This window comes from Artemia franciscana, chromosome 1 (assembly GCF_032884065.1).
Source record: "Artemia franciscana chromosome 1, ASM3288406v1, whole genome shotgun sequence".
Classification (NCBI taxonomy): Eukaryota; Metazoa; Arthropoda; class Branchiopoda; order Anostraca; family Artemiidae; genus Artemia; species Artemia franciscana.
Window position 1 is genome coordinate 65,016,886 of NC_088863.1, and position 17,802 is coordinate 65,034,687.

Sequence of the window (17,802 nt, forward strand, 5' to 3'; positions counted from 1 at the left end):
CTCGTGAAAACGTACCAAAGATGCATATAAACACATTTCGATGCTTGTTTTACTTTCTTATGGTAACCATCCCTTCTCCACCCCTACCCCAGGACAAAAATCCTGGATGCAGCGTTGCCTAGAATTCCACGAAGTTCTGCACAATTTCGAAGAATATCTCTTTAATGAATCTGCCACACCGGTTTTACCATTTTATTGGCTTGATTGGTTTATTATCAGTTCATTACAATGAAACTATCAACTATATTTCTCACATTCTGGTTTTATCGCCAATGAAAGACAGTTTGGTTTTCAAAATTACCTTCCTTATTCTATTTAGATTAGAATAATTAAACCAAAAATGAAGGCGAACACCTCTTAAAAATACCTAGAAACTAATAACGAGCTTTCAATATTCCATAAACAACGGTTTAAAAAATGTGAATGGAAAACTAAAAAAGAATTTAAACACATTTAATCAGTCATACATAAAATAAATTACCTTGCGAGAGTAAGGTCATGCTTGTGATATTGCATAGCTTTGATGTAGTCACCAAGGAAAAAGTACGCATTGCCCAACTGACTATAAATAGCACTAAGGGTTCTCAAGTCATCAGTTCCTGATTGAATTGCCGCTTCAAAGAATGCAACGCCAGCACGGCAATCTCCAGCCTTGCACAACCGCTCTCCTTCCAAAGCAAGCTCAAGACATGTAACACTATCAACCATCCTAAATAAAGAACAGAACAATAAGCAAAATGAGAATTTTTTAGGCATATTTTATGTGCTTGAATGTATGTATATATATATATATATATATATATATATATATATATATATATATATATATATATATATATATATATATATATATATATATATATATATATATATATATATATATATGTATATATATATATATATATATATATATATATATATATATATATATATATATATATACATATATATATATATATATATATATATATATATATATATATATACATATATATATATATATATATATATATATATATATATATATATATATATATATATATATGTGACGAAAAGCCGTGGATTACTGAAGAAATAATCCAACTATGTAACCAAAAGCGTCTCTGCAACAACAAAGCTGACCCATGCAGCCGAGACGCCTATAAATATCTCAAAAGGAGAATCAAATAGGAAGTCCAAAAGGCCTTGCGCAACCATTTTACCGAGAAATGCAAGGAATGCGAAACCCAGCTTAGGAACGGAAACAGTCAAAAACTCTTCAAAACAGTTCGTGAACTGTCTAGCAGGAAAGATCCCATCTCCACAGCAATCCTAGACAAACAAAACAATCCCATCAACGACGCAAAAATGAATCTCGAACGATGGAAGGAATACTTTGAAGATAAATTAAATCCGCAGATCATTGCCGATCCCAGCATCCTAAACTCCTTCCCCATTAATGATCGAAAACCTCCACCACCACTCTTAAAATCAGAAACTGCGGCAGCGATAGGATCCCTGAAACAAGGGAAGGCCCCAGGACCGGACGGTATCAATGCTGAACTAATTAACATTGACTCAGAGGACGTCGTCGAATTGTACCACAAAGTTGTGTCAGTCGCATGGTCAACGGGCCACGTCCCACAGCTATGGTTTAAGGCAGTAATGGTCCCAATCCACAAAAAAGGCTCAAGAAGAGAGTGTGAGAACTACCGCCCGATCAGCTTGACCAGTCATCAAACTAGAATACTGTCCAAGATTCTCCTACGTAGAATCAAAGCAATTACAGCCTCCGTTCTCGGTGAATACCAAGCTGGCCTCCGACCTGGACGATCGACCATTGACCAAATATTCACCGTTCGTCAGCTCATGGAACACTTTGTCGAGTTCAACAGAGACCTATATCATCTCTTTATTGACTTTCGGCAAGCCTTCGATTTAATCTGGAGGAAAGGTCTGTGGCACATCCTTAGACATTACGGTATCCCCGACCAAATCGTCACGATTATTGAGAATATATACAGCCAATCCAGAAGCCGGATACTCACCACTGATGGACTCTCTGATGAATTCTCAACATCCTCGGGGGTTTTACAAGGATATATTCTGTCGCCCCACCTGTTCAACCTGTTTTTTCACGCCATACTGTCACTTATACCAGACGAACATGGAGTCAAAATAGGTGGAGTCCTAGTAAACAAGCTCGCCTATGCTGACGACATCGACCAGCTCTCTAAAACGGCCTCTGATCTCCAAAGACAAGCAGACTCTCAACGAAGCAACAAAACCTTTTGGCATGCAAATTAACGCCAAAAAAACGAAGATTATGGTCACGTCACGCCAAAAACAAGAAGGTACTTACTCCATAATGATTGACGGCCAGCCAGTTAAAACGGTCGACCAATTCGTCTACCTGGGCAGTCTCCTCCCAGCGGACAATTGTCATACCTCCGACATCAAACGCCGCCTAGCTCTTGCTAGCTCCAGTTTTAAAAGGCTCACAAATATCTGGAAATGCCGAAACCTATCGAACCAGCTGAAAGACCAACTTTTCAACAGCCTGATTGTGCCAATTGCTATATATGGGTATGAGATCTGGACCCTGAAGATCGAAAATGAGCGCAACCTACTTGCATTCGGGATGAGATGTCTCCATCGCATCGCAAGAATCACCTACACTGAACATGTGACCAATGAGGAGGTGAGAAGACGGCTGAAGTCGCCCGACACAATCCTAAATAAAATCAAACGACAACAACTGCGATGGCTTGGGCATGTCAAGAGATTTGACCACGACCGTCTACCAAAAATCTCCCTCGAAGGAACCAAAGACGGATCTCGACCACGAGGAAGACCTCACAAGAGGTGGATTGATGTATATATATATATATATATATATATATATATATATATATATATATATATATATATATATATATATATATATATATATATATATATATATATATATATATATATATATATATATATATATATATATATATATATATATATATATGTGTATATATATATATATATATATATATATATATATATATATATATATATATATATATATATATATATATATATACCTAAAATATACATTTAAAATACATACCTAAAATATAAAAATATTATATACCTATAACCTCATACAATATTTTTTGATGTTTCAGAGAGTATTTTGGAAACAGTTGTTTAGTTCTTCTTTTTGAAGGTTTAGCTTGTCTGTGTTAGCCTTATTGATGTTTCCAAGTATATTTTGAAAGTTTATGTTTCAAATGTATGATTTAGGATGTCCAATTGTCCTGTTTTGTGGATTAGCTTGTCTACAGTGGCTTTGCTACTGTTTGCAAATCCGTTTTGAAAGTTTTTCGTTTGAAAAATTTGATTTAGGACGTTTAGTTTTGCTGTTCCGTGGTTTAGCTTGTCTGTGTTAGCTTTTCTGTGTGTAGCTAGTCTGTATTGGCTTTGTTGTTGTTTCCAAGTGCGTTTTGGAAGTTTTTCATTTGAAATATATGATTTAGGACTTTGAGTTTTGCCGTTTCGTGGTTCAGCTTGTCTGTGTTGGCTTTTCTGTGTGTAGCTTGTCTGCGTTGGCTTTCTTGTTATTTCCAAGCAGGTTTTGGAAGTTTTTCGTTTGAAATATTTGATTTAGGACGTTTATTTTCGCCGTTTCGTGGTTTAGTTTGTCTGTGTTAGCTTTCGTGGTTTAGCTTTTCTGTCTGTAGCTTGTCCGCGTTGGCTTTGTTGTTGTTTCCAAGTGCGTTTTGGAAGTTTTTGTTTGAAATATAAAATATAGGACGTCTAGTTTCGCCGTTTCGTGGTTTAGCTTGTCTGTGTTAGCTATCGTGGTTTAGCTTTACTGTGTGTAGATTGTCTGCGTTGGCTTTGTTGTTGTATCCAAGTGCGTTTTGGAAGTTTTTCGTTTGAAACATATGATTCAGGACGTTTAGTTTTGCTGTTTCGTGGTTTAGCTTGTCTGTGTTACCTTTCGTGGTTTAGCTTTTCTTTGTGTAGCTTGTCTGCGTTGGCTTTGTTGTTGTTTCCAAGTTCGTTATGGATGTTTTTCGTTTGAAACATATGATTTAGGATGTTTAGTTTTGCCGTTTCGTAACAGATCAGCAAATGATTTAGGACGTTTAGTTTTGACGTTTCGTGGTTTAGCTTTTCTATGTCTAGCTTGTCTGCATTGACTTTGTTGTTGTTTCCAAGGGTGTTTTGGAAGTTTTTCATTGGAAACACATGATTTATGACGTTTACTTTTGCTGTTTCGTGGTTGGCTTTGTTGTTGTTTCCAAGTGTGTTTCGGCGGTTTTTCGTTTGAAACATATGATTTAGGACGTTTAGCTTTACCGTTTCGTGGTTTAGGTGGTCTGTGCTAGCTTTCGTGGTTTAGCTTTTCTGTGTGTTGCTTGTCTGCGTTGGGTTTGTTGTTGTTTCCAAGTGCGTTTCGGAAGTTTTTCGTTTGAATCATATGATTAAGGACGTTTAGTTTTGCCGTTTCGCGGTTTAGCCTGTCTGTGTTAGCTTTCGTGATTTAGCTTTTCCTTGTGTAGCTTGTCTGCGTTGGCTTTGTTGTTGTTTCCAAGTGTGTTTTGTAAGTTTTCCGCTTGAAACATATGATTTGGGACCTTTAATTTTGCCGTTTCGTGGTTTAGCTTGTCTGTGTTAGCTGTCGTGGTTTAGCTTTTCTGTGAGTAGCTTGTCGGCGTTGACGTTGTTGTTGTTTCCAAGTGCGTTTTGGAAGGTTTTCGTTTGAAACATATGATTTAGGACGTTTAGTTTTGCCGTTTCGTGGTTTAGCTTGTCTGTGTTAGCTTTCGTAGTTTAGCTTGTCTGTGTTAGCTTTGTTAATTTATCAAAGAATATTTTGAAAGAAGTTGTTTAGTTCTACTGTTACGTGCTTTAGCTTGTCAGTGTTAGCTTTAATGGCACTTCCAAGTGTGATTTGGAAGTCTTTCGTTTGAAACCTATAGATGTTTAGTTTTACTATTTCATCGTTTAGCTCGTCTGTTTCAGCGTTATTAGTGTTTAAATTTCTTTTTAATGTTTATCGGTTTAAAAGTAAGATTTAGGATGTCTACTGGTACTGTTTTGAGATCTAGCATGTCTGCGTTACATATGTTGGTGTTTCCAAAAGTGTTTTGGAAGAAGTTGTTTGGTTCTGCTGTTTCGTGGTTTAGCTTATCTGTGTTAGCTTTGTGGGTGCTTCCAAGCGTATCTCAAAAGTTTTCCATTTGAGACATGTGATTTAAGATGTTTAGTTATGTTGTTTCGTGGTTTAGCTTGTCTCTGTTAGCGTTGTTAATGTTTCCAAGTGTACTTTGGAAGTTTCTATTTGAACATATGATTTATGATGTTTACTTCTCCTGTTTTATGGTTTAGATTTTCTGTGGTAACCTTGTTGTTTCCAAGTGCATTTTGGAAGTTCTTCGTTTGAAACATAACATTTAGGATGTTTAGTTGCGCTCGTTCAGACTTTAGCTTGTCTGTATTACCTTTGTTGATGTCTCAAAGGGTATTTTGGAAGAAGTTGTTTAATTCTGCTGTTTCATGGTTTAGCTCGTCTGTTTTGGCCTTGTTGGTGTTCCAAGTGTATTTTGGAAGTTTTTCTTTGAAACGTATGATTTAGGATATCTACTTCTACTAATTTGTGATCTAGCTTTTCTGCGTCAGCTTTGTTGGTGTTTCCAAGTGTGTTTTGGAAGTTTGTCATTTAAAAAATTTGATTTAGTATGATTACTTTGCTGTTTCATGGCTTAGCTTTTGGATTTTAGCGATACTTGTGTTTCCAAAAGTATTTTCAAAGTATTTCAGTTGGAAGATATGATTAGGTTGTTTTTTGTGATAGTTTGTGGTTTAGCTTGGTTGTGGTAGCTTTGTTGCTATTTCCATGTGTATTTTGTAAGTTTTTCGTTTTAAAAGAATAATTCAGGATGTTTAATCATCCAGCTTCGTGGTTTAGCTTGTCATTGTCAGCTTTGTTGGTGTTTCCAGGAGTATTTTGGAAATTTTTGTTACAAACGTTGAGGGTGTTTTGTTGTGCTGTTTTATGATTCAGATATTTTTTGCTAGCATTTCTAGTGTTGCCATATGAAGCTTGGAAGTTTTCGTTTGAAACGTATGATTTCAGATGTGTACTTGTGTTATTTCATAGTTGAGCTTAATTGTATTAGCTTAATTGGTGTTTCTCAAGGGTAATTTGGAAGTTTTTGCTTGAAACATATGATTTATGATGTCTAGTGGTGCTGTAAACATATGATTTAGTAAGTTTAGTTTTGATTTTTCGTAGTTTATGTATATTGAACCTCGAGTTTCAGAGGCAATAATGCCGTACGCCAGCACATTCGTTTCTAAAGGTGCTGATAGTCGTAGAACCGTTGTATGACAACGGAGATGGCGATACCTTGGACACATCCTCTGTATGCCAGATCACAGACTTCCAGAAATCTCCTCTACTGGCAACCCAAAGGCACCCGTCACCGAGGAAAGGTGAAAGAAAGGTAAACGTGACAGAAGAGCCCTTCCGACGAGTCTCATTCCAGGATGGGAAGATATATATGTAGCGGCTCACGTGAGGAAAGATTGGAGGCTACTCACCGACACCCTGTGTTCCTCTGGAGGCAGTATAGGAACTAAGATCTAAGGTAAGGTAAATCCTACAAAAAGACGGGTAACATTGACATTAAATCTAAGCCAAAAAGACTGTCCAATAGCAAAGCGGCATTTTCAGCAATTTTGTGATGCAAAACAACATTTCTAGCCAAAAAAGGTCAAAAAGCTGTTGTATCAAATTTTTGGAAATAATCAATTGACTTAGAATTATCGAAAACTTATACAAATATTGAGCCTCGAATTTCAAAGACAGTAATGCCATATGAAAATTTTTGAAATAGTTAATTGATTTAGAATTATCAACAAGAGCTAAGAGCTCATATGGCACTTGTGACGAGGTCGGAAGAGCCGAGAGCTCATATGGTACGAGGTCGGAAGAGCCAAGAGCTCATTTGGACGAGGTCGGAAGAGCCAAGAGCCAAGAGCTCATTTGGCACTTGTGAGAAGGTCAGAACCTAAAGTTAAACTTTATAGCACAAGATCCTTCTAAATATCAAATTTCATTAAGATCTGGTCACCCTTTCGTAAGTTACAAATACCTCAATTTTCAAAATTACCTCCCCCCTCCCAATTCCACCAAAGAGAGCAGATCCGGTCCAGTTATGTCAGTCACGTATCTTAGACAGGTTTCTATTCTTCCCATCCAGTTTCATCCTGATCTCACCGCTTTAAGTATTTTCTAAGATTTCCGGTCCCCCAACTGCCCCCCCCTCAATTACGTTTGATCCGGTTGAGATTTAAAATAAGATATCAGAGTTACGAGGTCCTTCTAAATATGAAGTTTCATGAAGATCCGATCACTCCTTCGTAAGTTAAAAATACGTTATTTTTCTTATTTTTCAGAATTACCCCCCCCCCCCCCGCAATTGAGCGGATCCGTTCCAATTATGTAAATTACGTATGCAAGACTTTTGCTTATTTTTCCAATCAAGTTTCATCCCAATCCTTCCAATCTAAGGGTTTCCCATCAATTTAGGTCTCCCCACCCCAAACTTCCCCCAATGTCACCAGATCCGGTCAGGATTTAAAATAAGAGCTTTGAGCCACGATATCCTTCTAAAAATCAAATTTCATGGAGATCCAATCACCCATTCGTAAGTTAAAAATACCTCATTTTTTCTAATTTTTCAGAATTAACCCCCCCCCCCCAACTACCCAAAAGAGAGCGGATCCGTTCCGTTTATGTCAATCATCTATCTAGGACTTGTGTTTATTTTTCCCACCATGTTTCATCCCGATCCCTCCACTCTAAGAGTTTTCCAAGTTTTAGGTTTCCCCCTCCCAACTCCCCGCCCCCATCACCAGATCTGGTCGGGATTTAAAATAAGAGCTCTAAGACACGATATCCTTCTAAACATCAAATTTCATTGAGATCCGATCACCCGTTCGTAAGTTGAAAATACCTCATTTTTCTAATTTTTAAGACTTACTCCCCCCCTCCCAACTACCCCAAAGAGAGCAAATAAGTTCCAATTATGTCAATCATGTATCTGGGACTTGCGCTTATTTTTCCCATCAAGTTTCATCCCGATCCCTCTACTCTAAGTGTTTTCCAAGATTTTAGGTTTCCCCCCTCCAACTCCCCCCAATGTCATCAGACCCAGTCGGGATTTAAAATAAGAGCTCTGAGACACAATATCATTCCAAACATCAAATTTCATTAAGATCCAATCACCCGCTCATAAGTTAAAAATACTTCATTTTTTCTATTTTTCCGAATTAACCGGCCCCTTCTCCCCCCCCCCAGATGGTCAAATCGGGAAAACGACTATTTCTAATTTAATCTGGTCCGGTCCCTGATACGCTTGCCAAATTTCATCGTCCTAGCTTACCTGGAAGTGCCTAAAGTAGCAAAACCGGGACTTTAGGTTTTCCCCCTCCAACTCCCCCCAATGTCATCAGATCCGGTCGGGATTAAAAATAACAGCTCTAAGACACAATATCATTCCAAACATCAAATTTCATTAAGATCCAAATACCCGCTGATAAGTTAAAAATACTTCATTTTTTCTATTTTTTGCGAATTAACCGGGCCCCCACTCCCCCCCAGATGGTCAAATCGGGAAAACGACTATTTCTAATTTAATCTGGTCCGGTCCCTGATACGCTTGCCAAATTTCATCGTCCTAGCTTACCTGGAAGTGCCTAAAGTAGCAAAACCGGGACCGACAGACAGACCGACAGACAGACCGACAGACAGACCGACAGACAGACCGACAGACCGACAGAATTGGCGACTGCTATATGTCACTTGGTTAATACCAAGTGCCATAAAAATTGATATGCATATTGAACCTCGAGTTTCAGAGACAGTAATGTCGTACGTTAGCGCTTTGTTTTTAAAGGTGCAGGTAGACCAAGAAAATAACCAGGTAACATTGACTTTTATTTTAACCAAAAAGACTATCCCAGAGCAAAGCGGCGTTTTGAGCCTTTTGTGGTGCAAAACAACACTTCTAGCCAAAAGAAGTCAAAAAAGCCATTGTGTGAAAATTCTAATATTAAATCTGTATGCATACTGAGCCTCGAGTTTCAGAGGCAGCAATGTCGTATGGTAGCGAATTGATTTTCAAAGTTGCTTTAGTCTTAAAAATTAAAGGTTAACATCGACATTAATTTTAGCCAAAAAGACTGTCCCACAGGAAATATGCATCCGTGATCTTTCTTCTTGGAAAAAAAATGCAAAATTCTTTTCTTTGTGCTTATAGGAGCTTTGTAAAGCGTGACTAAAGCGTAAATAAAACTTTACCTCTAATAACAACCCTCACCCTCTCGAATTATTTGCTAGCATGGGCTAGCCACATATTGTCATGGTGGCAAGAATATGCATTGTCTTGGCTCAAAGAAACATGGCAATTTCATTAACACCTTTCAGAAATAACTGAATGCAAAAATGTCTCTTTCTTGCCAGTGCGCCTAATAGAAATGATGCATTCCCGTTAAAACCTCTCGGAAATACAACTTAATATGACTTAAATTTATCTCTAATAACAACTCTCGCCTCTAGAATCGATTGTTAGGCTTCCCATCTTTCTTTAATTCATGGTTCTTTGTTGCTTTTATTTTATACATTATAATTTTTTCACGTTTTATTTTTATTTTGTTGTGTTTTAATTGTTTTTTCTATGTTTTAACAATTATTGTAATTTTTTTTTATTGATAAAAGTTGTGTATACAATAAAAGTGTGTGTCTTTAAGATTTCTTGTTCAAGAATAAAACTTCAATACGCAAACATTTACGTAATGAAATATTTAACGCCAGTGCCATGTAACATATGCTTTGTAACTTAGCCTGTCTAGGTTACATTAGAAAATTAACAATGCTGCAACATGCAGGTTTATCTAGCAGAGCAAAAATCAAGAGCATTGGGATGCTTGTGCTCTCATGTCCAAAGGGTTAGAAACATGTGAATCATTTAATCGTTCTAGTATGCGTGAACAGGAGATTCTCCTTGCGTGCAATAAGTTATGATGTAGAAAGTATTCCTCGAATCAAAATAATATGAATAGTTTGCAGGTCCAGTTAGCTAAGGCTCATGTCTGGTGGTAAGGGAAATCTCTCTTTCTCTATATATTCGAATAAAAGTTCACTGAGAAAAAAAGATGAAAGAAAATGAAATTTAAAAAACAAAACAAAAACCCTTGAAAGAAAAAAGGGCTTGAAGGAGAATGAAATCCAGGAAAATTAAACGCTTTAAAAGAAGAAAAATAAACACCTTGAAAGAAAAATAAAATCCTGACCAAAGTATCTTAAAGTATTATGTAACACCCATGTGCGTGCTGTCATTACGTAAAACCTCATGTGTGCGCTGCCATTACGTCATTCCCAATAAATCTAGCAAGTCACGCTGGATTGCGTCACACCCATAGTCTGAACCGTCATTGCATAACACCCACGTGTGTGCTCTCCTAAGTTAAAACGGGGAGTTTTAAGTTTTGAAATTTTTAAAAAAAATGCCTGGGTCGGAATTCAAACGGATATGGCCGTCGCTGGATTTGTTGGGATATGGGGGTCGTTGGATTGGAGGAATTTGGGTGTCGTCAATGTCATTACAGCTTCACTATTCTAAACCAAAACACATTATGTGTATAAGGAATGTCAAAACGGTGCAACTATAATTTCAGTTGGTTTTGAATCGAACATACAAATAGCAACCCATACTATGTATTCTTATAGAAACAAACTGCAAAGATGTAAAATGTTATATTTTTTTTCATGAAAAAGACTACAAAAATAAAAAACGAACAGAAATGAATCTAAAAAACTTTTTCAAAAAAAGTAAAGAGTTCTTTTAAGACAAAAATGAGCAGAAATAAAGCCAAATAGTATTCCAAGTGTACAGCTAACATAAATCACTATCTATAAATAAATGAAACTAAGAACAAACAGAAATTACAAGAAATAACTTAGTCAAACTATAAACGAACAAACATTAACGTGCGTAGGGCTGATAACACCCCAGTGCCTTCTCAAGACCAGAGTCTTATTTGCACTTTATTGAAAACAAGACCTATTACCTATTGCCAAGACAATTGCCTATGCCATAAATTCGCGAAGTAAAATCGCATCCAAGAAAGGCATGGAGGAAAAGAATTTGGTTGCAAAGGGTGTCACCAAGTTTCCGTTTAGTTGCTAATATATCCCACAGATGGCCTCCAGCTTTCTGTGACTTCGAGTTGGAATGTAAAAATATTAGTTAACAGGCTTGTTTTGTGTGGTACAGTAAAAGGACTAGTAACTCTGTATCTTCTCCTATTAAGCCAGTGGGTTGGCATCCTGCCAACTCAACTGCAGTCATCACAATCAGCAGGTCAGCATTGGCTGGCAACCGGTATATTTTACATACAACATCATTAAGGTAGCTGGACAGCATGCTGATGGTTGCCTGCTTGTTTCTGTGTTGCTAAGGAAATCAATATTTTCTTTACTAAGCAAGGCATCTGCAGTTGGGTGCTGATCATGGGACGGCCTTCAGACCTGATCCTCCTCCCATGCGTCACATCTTTGATTCAGGGTCCAGATAAATATCCATCAAATGCTATGAAAGTGCATCCATTTACATATTCAACAATTTGGGTGCAGATACACGCATATGTACTGCATTCCTCTCAAGGAAAACGATGTGGAAGGGTTCCACCCTCTAGTACATACTGAGGCTCATCCAAACTTTTAACCACTCAGTCTGTCTTAGGTTGAAGACCTTCAATCTTGCACCAGATTAAATATTTGCTTCTACTGCTGGAATGTTTTCCAAATACAATCCAAATTTGCTTCCACTGCTTAGATTTTTATCTTATCACAAAGTAAAATGATTTACAGAAAGAGTGAAGCCCTTTCTCACTCTGGACATGTGAAAAGAAACAAGAATCTAACTGCAATAAGCATTAAGTCATTTACCTTTAACCATTAATAAACCAAATTTCAATAATTCTATGACTAGTACTATAATTTTACAATATTTTTAACAGAATTGATGATTCAAGAATTCTTGGGAGTCATTGTTCATTATGCTTTTGAATTCTAATTATACCTTCTATGCAAAGTTAGACAAGCCAAAAAGGATTAGCAATGCTTTATCTAGAAATGCTAAATTGACAATTAGATTTACAGACATACACTGCAATAGTCAGACTCTATATCAAGACAATATCTAGGGGCGTAGGGTGTTTAAAGTTTTCTCTGAAATGTTTGTCTGGCTTGGAAAAGTGTAACAAAAATGCATATAACCAAATTTTGTATATTTTTGAACTTTTTATTTAGTCCTACCCTCCCCCAAAACGAAAATCTGTTTGAAAGTCACCCCCCACCCAGAAGAAAATCCAGATACAACCCTGCTTTATATATAGTTAGGAGCAGTTATAGCTCACACATCAATCAATGTGGTCATAACCATTATAAAACCAATCCATACACCCCCCCACCACCACCAAAATAAAACAATACTTAAAAAACTAAAATGACTAAGGGCTTAGAAAAATCAAATTACCAGCAGCGATACATAGAAAAGGGAGAGATTTTCTTGCATTGCATTAATTAATAAAGACAAAGGCTCTGTCTTGACAGTTCTGAAAGATAAAAAACTAATAGAGGTTATAGTGAGAAAATGATGAGAAGTTTTTGCAAGGTAGAGAATATAGTAATTTCTTCAGTCAGCATAAATTTACAGCCTTTTTCACAATCAGCAATATATGTAACTTTAATGTGATTTTTATTGATCAATATTATTCCAATTTTAAACTGGGTGTTTTAATAAGATGTCTCCAATTAAGGACCAAAACAATCAAAAGTGCTACCTATAGTAAGGATGTACGATATGGCTTTCCCATATTGTCTGCCTCATTAGAAATGAAGGTAAGATAATAAATGGTTTTCTGTGAAAAACATTCCTTTGAATTTATTGAATAACAGTGAAAATCAACAAAAGCTAAGAGCTCATATGGGACTTGTGACGAGGTCAGAAGAGCTAAGAGCCAAGAGCTCATATGGCATGAGCTCTAAAAAAGACGACTAAAAAAACGACTTTATCAAGTCAATTTGTGCAGGTCTCTGACACACATACCAATGCTCATTGTCCTAGCACATCCAGAAGCACCAAACTTGCCAAAGCACTGGACCCCATCCCCCTAATTCCCTCAAAGAGAGTGGATCCAGTCCAGTTATGTCAGTCATGTATATCTACGACATTTGCTTATCAACCCAACAAGTTTCATCCTGATCTCTCCACTCTAAGCGTTTTCCAAGATTTCTGGTTTCCCCCTGAAACTCCCCCCAATGTCACCAGATCTGGTCAAGATTTAAAATAGGAGCTGTGAGACATGAGTTTCTTCTAAATATCAAATTTCATTAATATCCAACAACCTGTTCTTAAGTTAAAATACCTCAATTTTTCTGAATTAATACCCTTCCCAACTCCCCCAAAGAGAGCGGATTCAGTCCAGTTAAGTCAACCAAGTATCTAGGAGTTGTGCTTATTCTTCCCACCAAGTATCATCCTGATCTCCCCATTCTATAAGCGTTTTCTATGATTTCCTGTTTCCCCCTTGAATTCCCCCAATATCAGCAGATATGGTTGAGATTTAAAATAAAAGCTCTGAAACACGAGGTTCTTCTAAATATCAAATTTCATTAAGATCCAAACACCCATTGGTAAGTTAAATATACCTTATATTTTCAATTTTTCCTCTCCCTCCAGCCCCCCCCCAGATCATCGAATCGGTAAAAAGACTGTTATCCAGTCAATTTGTTTAAGTCCTTGACACAGCTACCATTTTTCATTGTCCTAGCATGTCCAGAAGCACCAAACTCGCCAAAGCACTGGAAATCCTCCCTAACTCAACCAAAGAGAGTAAACCCATTCCAGTAATATCAAACACCTATCTAAAACTTGTGCTTATTCTTACCATCAAGTTTCATCCAGATCTCTCAACTCTAAGAGTTTTTCCAAGATTTCTGTTTTCCCCCTATGGTTCCCTATGTCCCCAGATCCAAGCATCTGACACATAAGATTTCCAGTTTCCCCTTCCGATTCTCCCCAATGTCAACGGATCTGGTCGGGATTTCAAATAAGAGCTATTAGGCACAAGATTATTCTAAATATCAAATTTCAGTAAGATCTGACCAAATGTTTGTAAGTTACAAATGCCTAATTTTTTCTATTTTTCCGAATTCACCCCCCCCCCCCCAACTCCCCCAAAGAGAGTGGATCCGGTCTGGTTATGTCAGTCACGTATCTTGGACTTTTGCTTATTCTTCCCACAAAGTTTCATCCTGATCTCTCCATTCTAAGTGTTTTCCAAGATTTCTTTCCCTCCCCCCCCCAACCCCCCAATGACACTGGATCTGATCAAAAATTTAAAATAAGAAATTTGAGTTACAAGGTCCTTCTAAATATGAAATTTCATTAAGATTCAATCACTCCTTTGTAAGCTAAAAATACCTCATTTTTACTAATTTTCAGAATTAGTCCTCCCCCACAATTCCCCCAAAGAGAGTGTATCCGTTCTGGTTATGTCAATCATGTATCTAGGACTTGTGATTATTTTTCCCACCAAGTTTCATCCTGATCCCTCCATACTAAGTGTTTTCCAAGATTTTAGGTTTCCCCTCCAACTTACCCAATGTCACCCAATCCAGTTGGGCTACAAGCTCTGAGACACAATATCTTTCTAAATATCAAATTTTATTAAGATCCATTCAGCCATTCCAAAGTTAAAAATACCTAATTTTTCCAAATTAGCCCCCCCCCCACCAATGATATATACTTTTTTAACAAGGAGTGGGCTTTAAGATACATTTTTTGCAGAACTGATTACTGTTGAATTCATTCTATAATCAGCTGATAATTTATGACTAAACATGGAATTCACTACAGTATTTACACCATATTATGAATCTTTTATCTACCAACTATCATATCAAGAGTGATTACTCAGAACATCTACAGTATTTACACCATATTATAAAACTTTTATCTACCAACTATCATATCAAGAGTGATTACTCAGAACATCAAGTTAAGTGTTTCATAGCAAGAAAAACCAATTTGATATCATGAAAAATTTGTATTTCTTGCTATTGAAATTGTAAGCCTTTTTCAGCAACAATTTACATTTTGTGGACACAGAAAGGCTAAAACTGCTACTTTACTGTGGATAAATGTCTTCTGTTATTGAAAAATTAGGCACAAAAGATTATGTTGCCCATTCAAATTAGCCCACTCCAAAAGTTTTACTATTCACTGCTTTGATAAAATCACCCCAGGGAGCGTATCCCTTTAAAAAAGGAGAAGGGGGAAATGAAGACATGTGTGTGCTGCCTCTGCATGATTTTCCTTATTATATGTGGTATGGGACTGTAATTGTCTAGACCATGGTTATTGACCAGAGTGATTACAATGATACATTTTTCATTTTGATTTGAAACTACTTTTAGGGGATTTTGGGCTCTTATTCAAAATCCCACTGATTTGGTTTTGAAATAAGACTTACTATTAAGATTAGCTGAAATAATAGTTACTATTCTTAAATCAGCTTCAAATACCATTTTTTTCTAGCAGAAAGCTTTGCTGTTGCTTTTTTTCAAACACTATTTTTAAAGTTTTAGTTACTATGGTATGCAGTTTGCTCTTTAATAGGTTGCAGCTACTGATGCAATCATGATAATCTTGTCATCTTATGACAATAAATCCCTAGGTCAAATCACAAACCTCTGAAAAGTAAGGATGAAAATAGAAGCAAGTGAAAATATAATTTACAGAAACCCACTAAAGAGAACAAATACTGTTATTAAACTACCTCCTTCTGAGGCTTTGCACTCAGCCTAGGCTAATATCTGCCCTTTCAGAAGGGGAGAGCCTGATTGCTCTTTTAGATTACAAAAGTGCATGGTTACATATGAAGAACTGTCACATGAAGAAGACATCACTAATAAAAAAAAAATTTGAATTATCTATTTAACCCCCTTTCCAAATGCAATGGTTGCTACCAATCTGTACTCAAGCATCAAAATTGGTGTTCTATTATTTATATACCCAATAGCAAAAAGAATGTGAAAAGGCAAAAAAAAAATAGTACATAACTTTACAAGAACATACCACTTGGTGCCTTTTTTTAAGCTCTTTGCAAATATAACAATTGTGTTACTTGGTAATTGAATTATAAGAACTTTATAAATCCTTAAAGGTGAGACATTTTTCTCTTATTTTTGCAATAGAAAGAACATTAAAATATTGGTTAAAATTTATTATTTAATTGTAATTTCATTTTTGTTTAGTTCTATAATCCAGAGGCATTGTTTCATCACAAATTGTTTCAATAGACAATTTACAAATCTTTAAATTCACAAAATGAATAGAGGCAATATTTGTTCTAAAATTCTTTTTCATGAAGATGTAAAGAAAGATGGGAAATTTGGATATATTTGTCTTACTGAGATATGACCTACATGAACATACCACTTGGTGCCTTTTTGTGGTCTTTGCAAATATAATAATGATTGTAGCCTAATTTCATTTTGTTCAGTTCTATAATCCAGAGGTATTTTTTCATCATGGTTTATTTTAATAGACAAGATACAAATATTTTAAAAATTGCAGGGTTACTTTGAGCTGCTATTATTACTCTAGTTCAACCCTGTGCGGGCAATCTGTAACTTGAAGTGACATTGGTGAAATTAAGAACCAAAACACCTTGGAAATATGTAATTTTAATATATATTTTTACATTTGGAGGGGAGACAAGTAATGTATAAAGAATCTGTAGTCACAATGTATTAACTATAATTTTTCTGCATATTATGAAATAAAATATATTTATGAGTAAAATGATTATTATGTTTTGAAAGATCATAAGAAAACATTAAGATGTATATTCACCAAGAGCTGGAGTTTAGTTTTCTTGGAGAGGGGGTGAATTAAACTTTGCTACCCCCAATGGCATCATCAATACTGTAAATATAAACAATTATTGCCCAAAGATAATTTAATTTGAGAATTTTTGCTATCCCTTGGCATAATGCATAGGGTGCTTGCCACTTATAGTCCCCTAAATTTAACCCTGTATTCACCTAATTTGTAGCTAAACAGGCTAATGGAAGTATCTCAGAATTTACCAAAAAATTATTCTCAAAATCAAGAGTCAAGGGTAATTTCTTTTTTTTCTTAATAAAAATATGAAAGCGTCATATCATTTTGAAACAAGGTCATTCACCACTGGTAAATTTCATACTAGCCTAAGGTAATTCATAGTGACTAACTTCTGGTTTTCAAACAAAACTAATACTCCTTTAGATTGTTTTACTTTAGTTGTAAGGTCAAAACTACATGCAAGTTAAAATTGCTGAATTGCAGTTGTCTTCACTCTAGCAACTCCCAGCAAAATTAAAATTTTAAATTATCAGCCATACATATAGCGCATGATTGCCCATTGATACGTGATCGTAGTCAACGTTGAACAATGACAGTCGAGAAAGCGAAATTTTAGCCTTTGCTGTGCGACAATGTTAAAGTTCTGATATCCGTGCCGAAAGCTTGGAATGCTTAGAAACTATATGCAATGGGTTGTCCCACACTAATAAAAATTTTATGGCACCCACTCAGCCACTGAAAGACTGGCAACACTAAAAGAAAAGAACCAATCTTTGAGGCTCAGCTACTAAAAGCATTCAAGTTGTCTCATGGATCATGTTACAAATCATCCAGTGAC

The 17,802-nt window shown here is 36.2% G+C and overlaps 1 protein-coding gene across 6 annotated transcripts in view; it reads right to left on the reverse strand.

Annotated features, from left to right (window-relative positions):
- LOC136032905 (G-protein-signaling modulator 2-like) overlaps positions 1–17,541 on the reverse strand; it is a 97,157-nt gene extending 79,616 nt beyond the window's left edge. Inside the window, exons 1-2 of one of the 6 annotated variants that reach the window (XM_065713357.1) lie at positions 17,504–17,541; positions 482–709 (exon numbers count right to left, since the gene is read on the reverse strand). In XM_065713357.1, the coding sequence (XP_065569429.1) occupies positions 482–709; positions 17,504–17,514 (239 nt within the window). In that variant the 5' untranslated portion in view covers positions 17,515–17,541. Of the gene's footprint in view, positions 1–481; positions 710–12,587; positions 12,617–17,353 lie in introns of those variants that run through there. The other 5 variants (XM_065713366.1, XM_065713384.1, XM_065713376.1 and 2 more) reach the window with 5 other exon arrangements.
- Between the last annotated feature and the right edge of the window lie 261 nt (positions 17,542–17,802).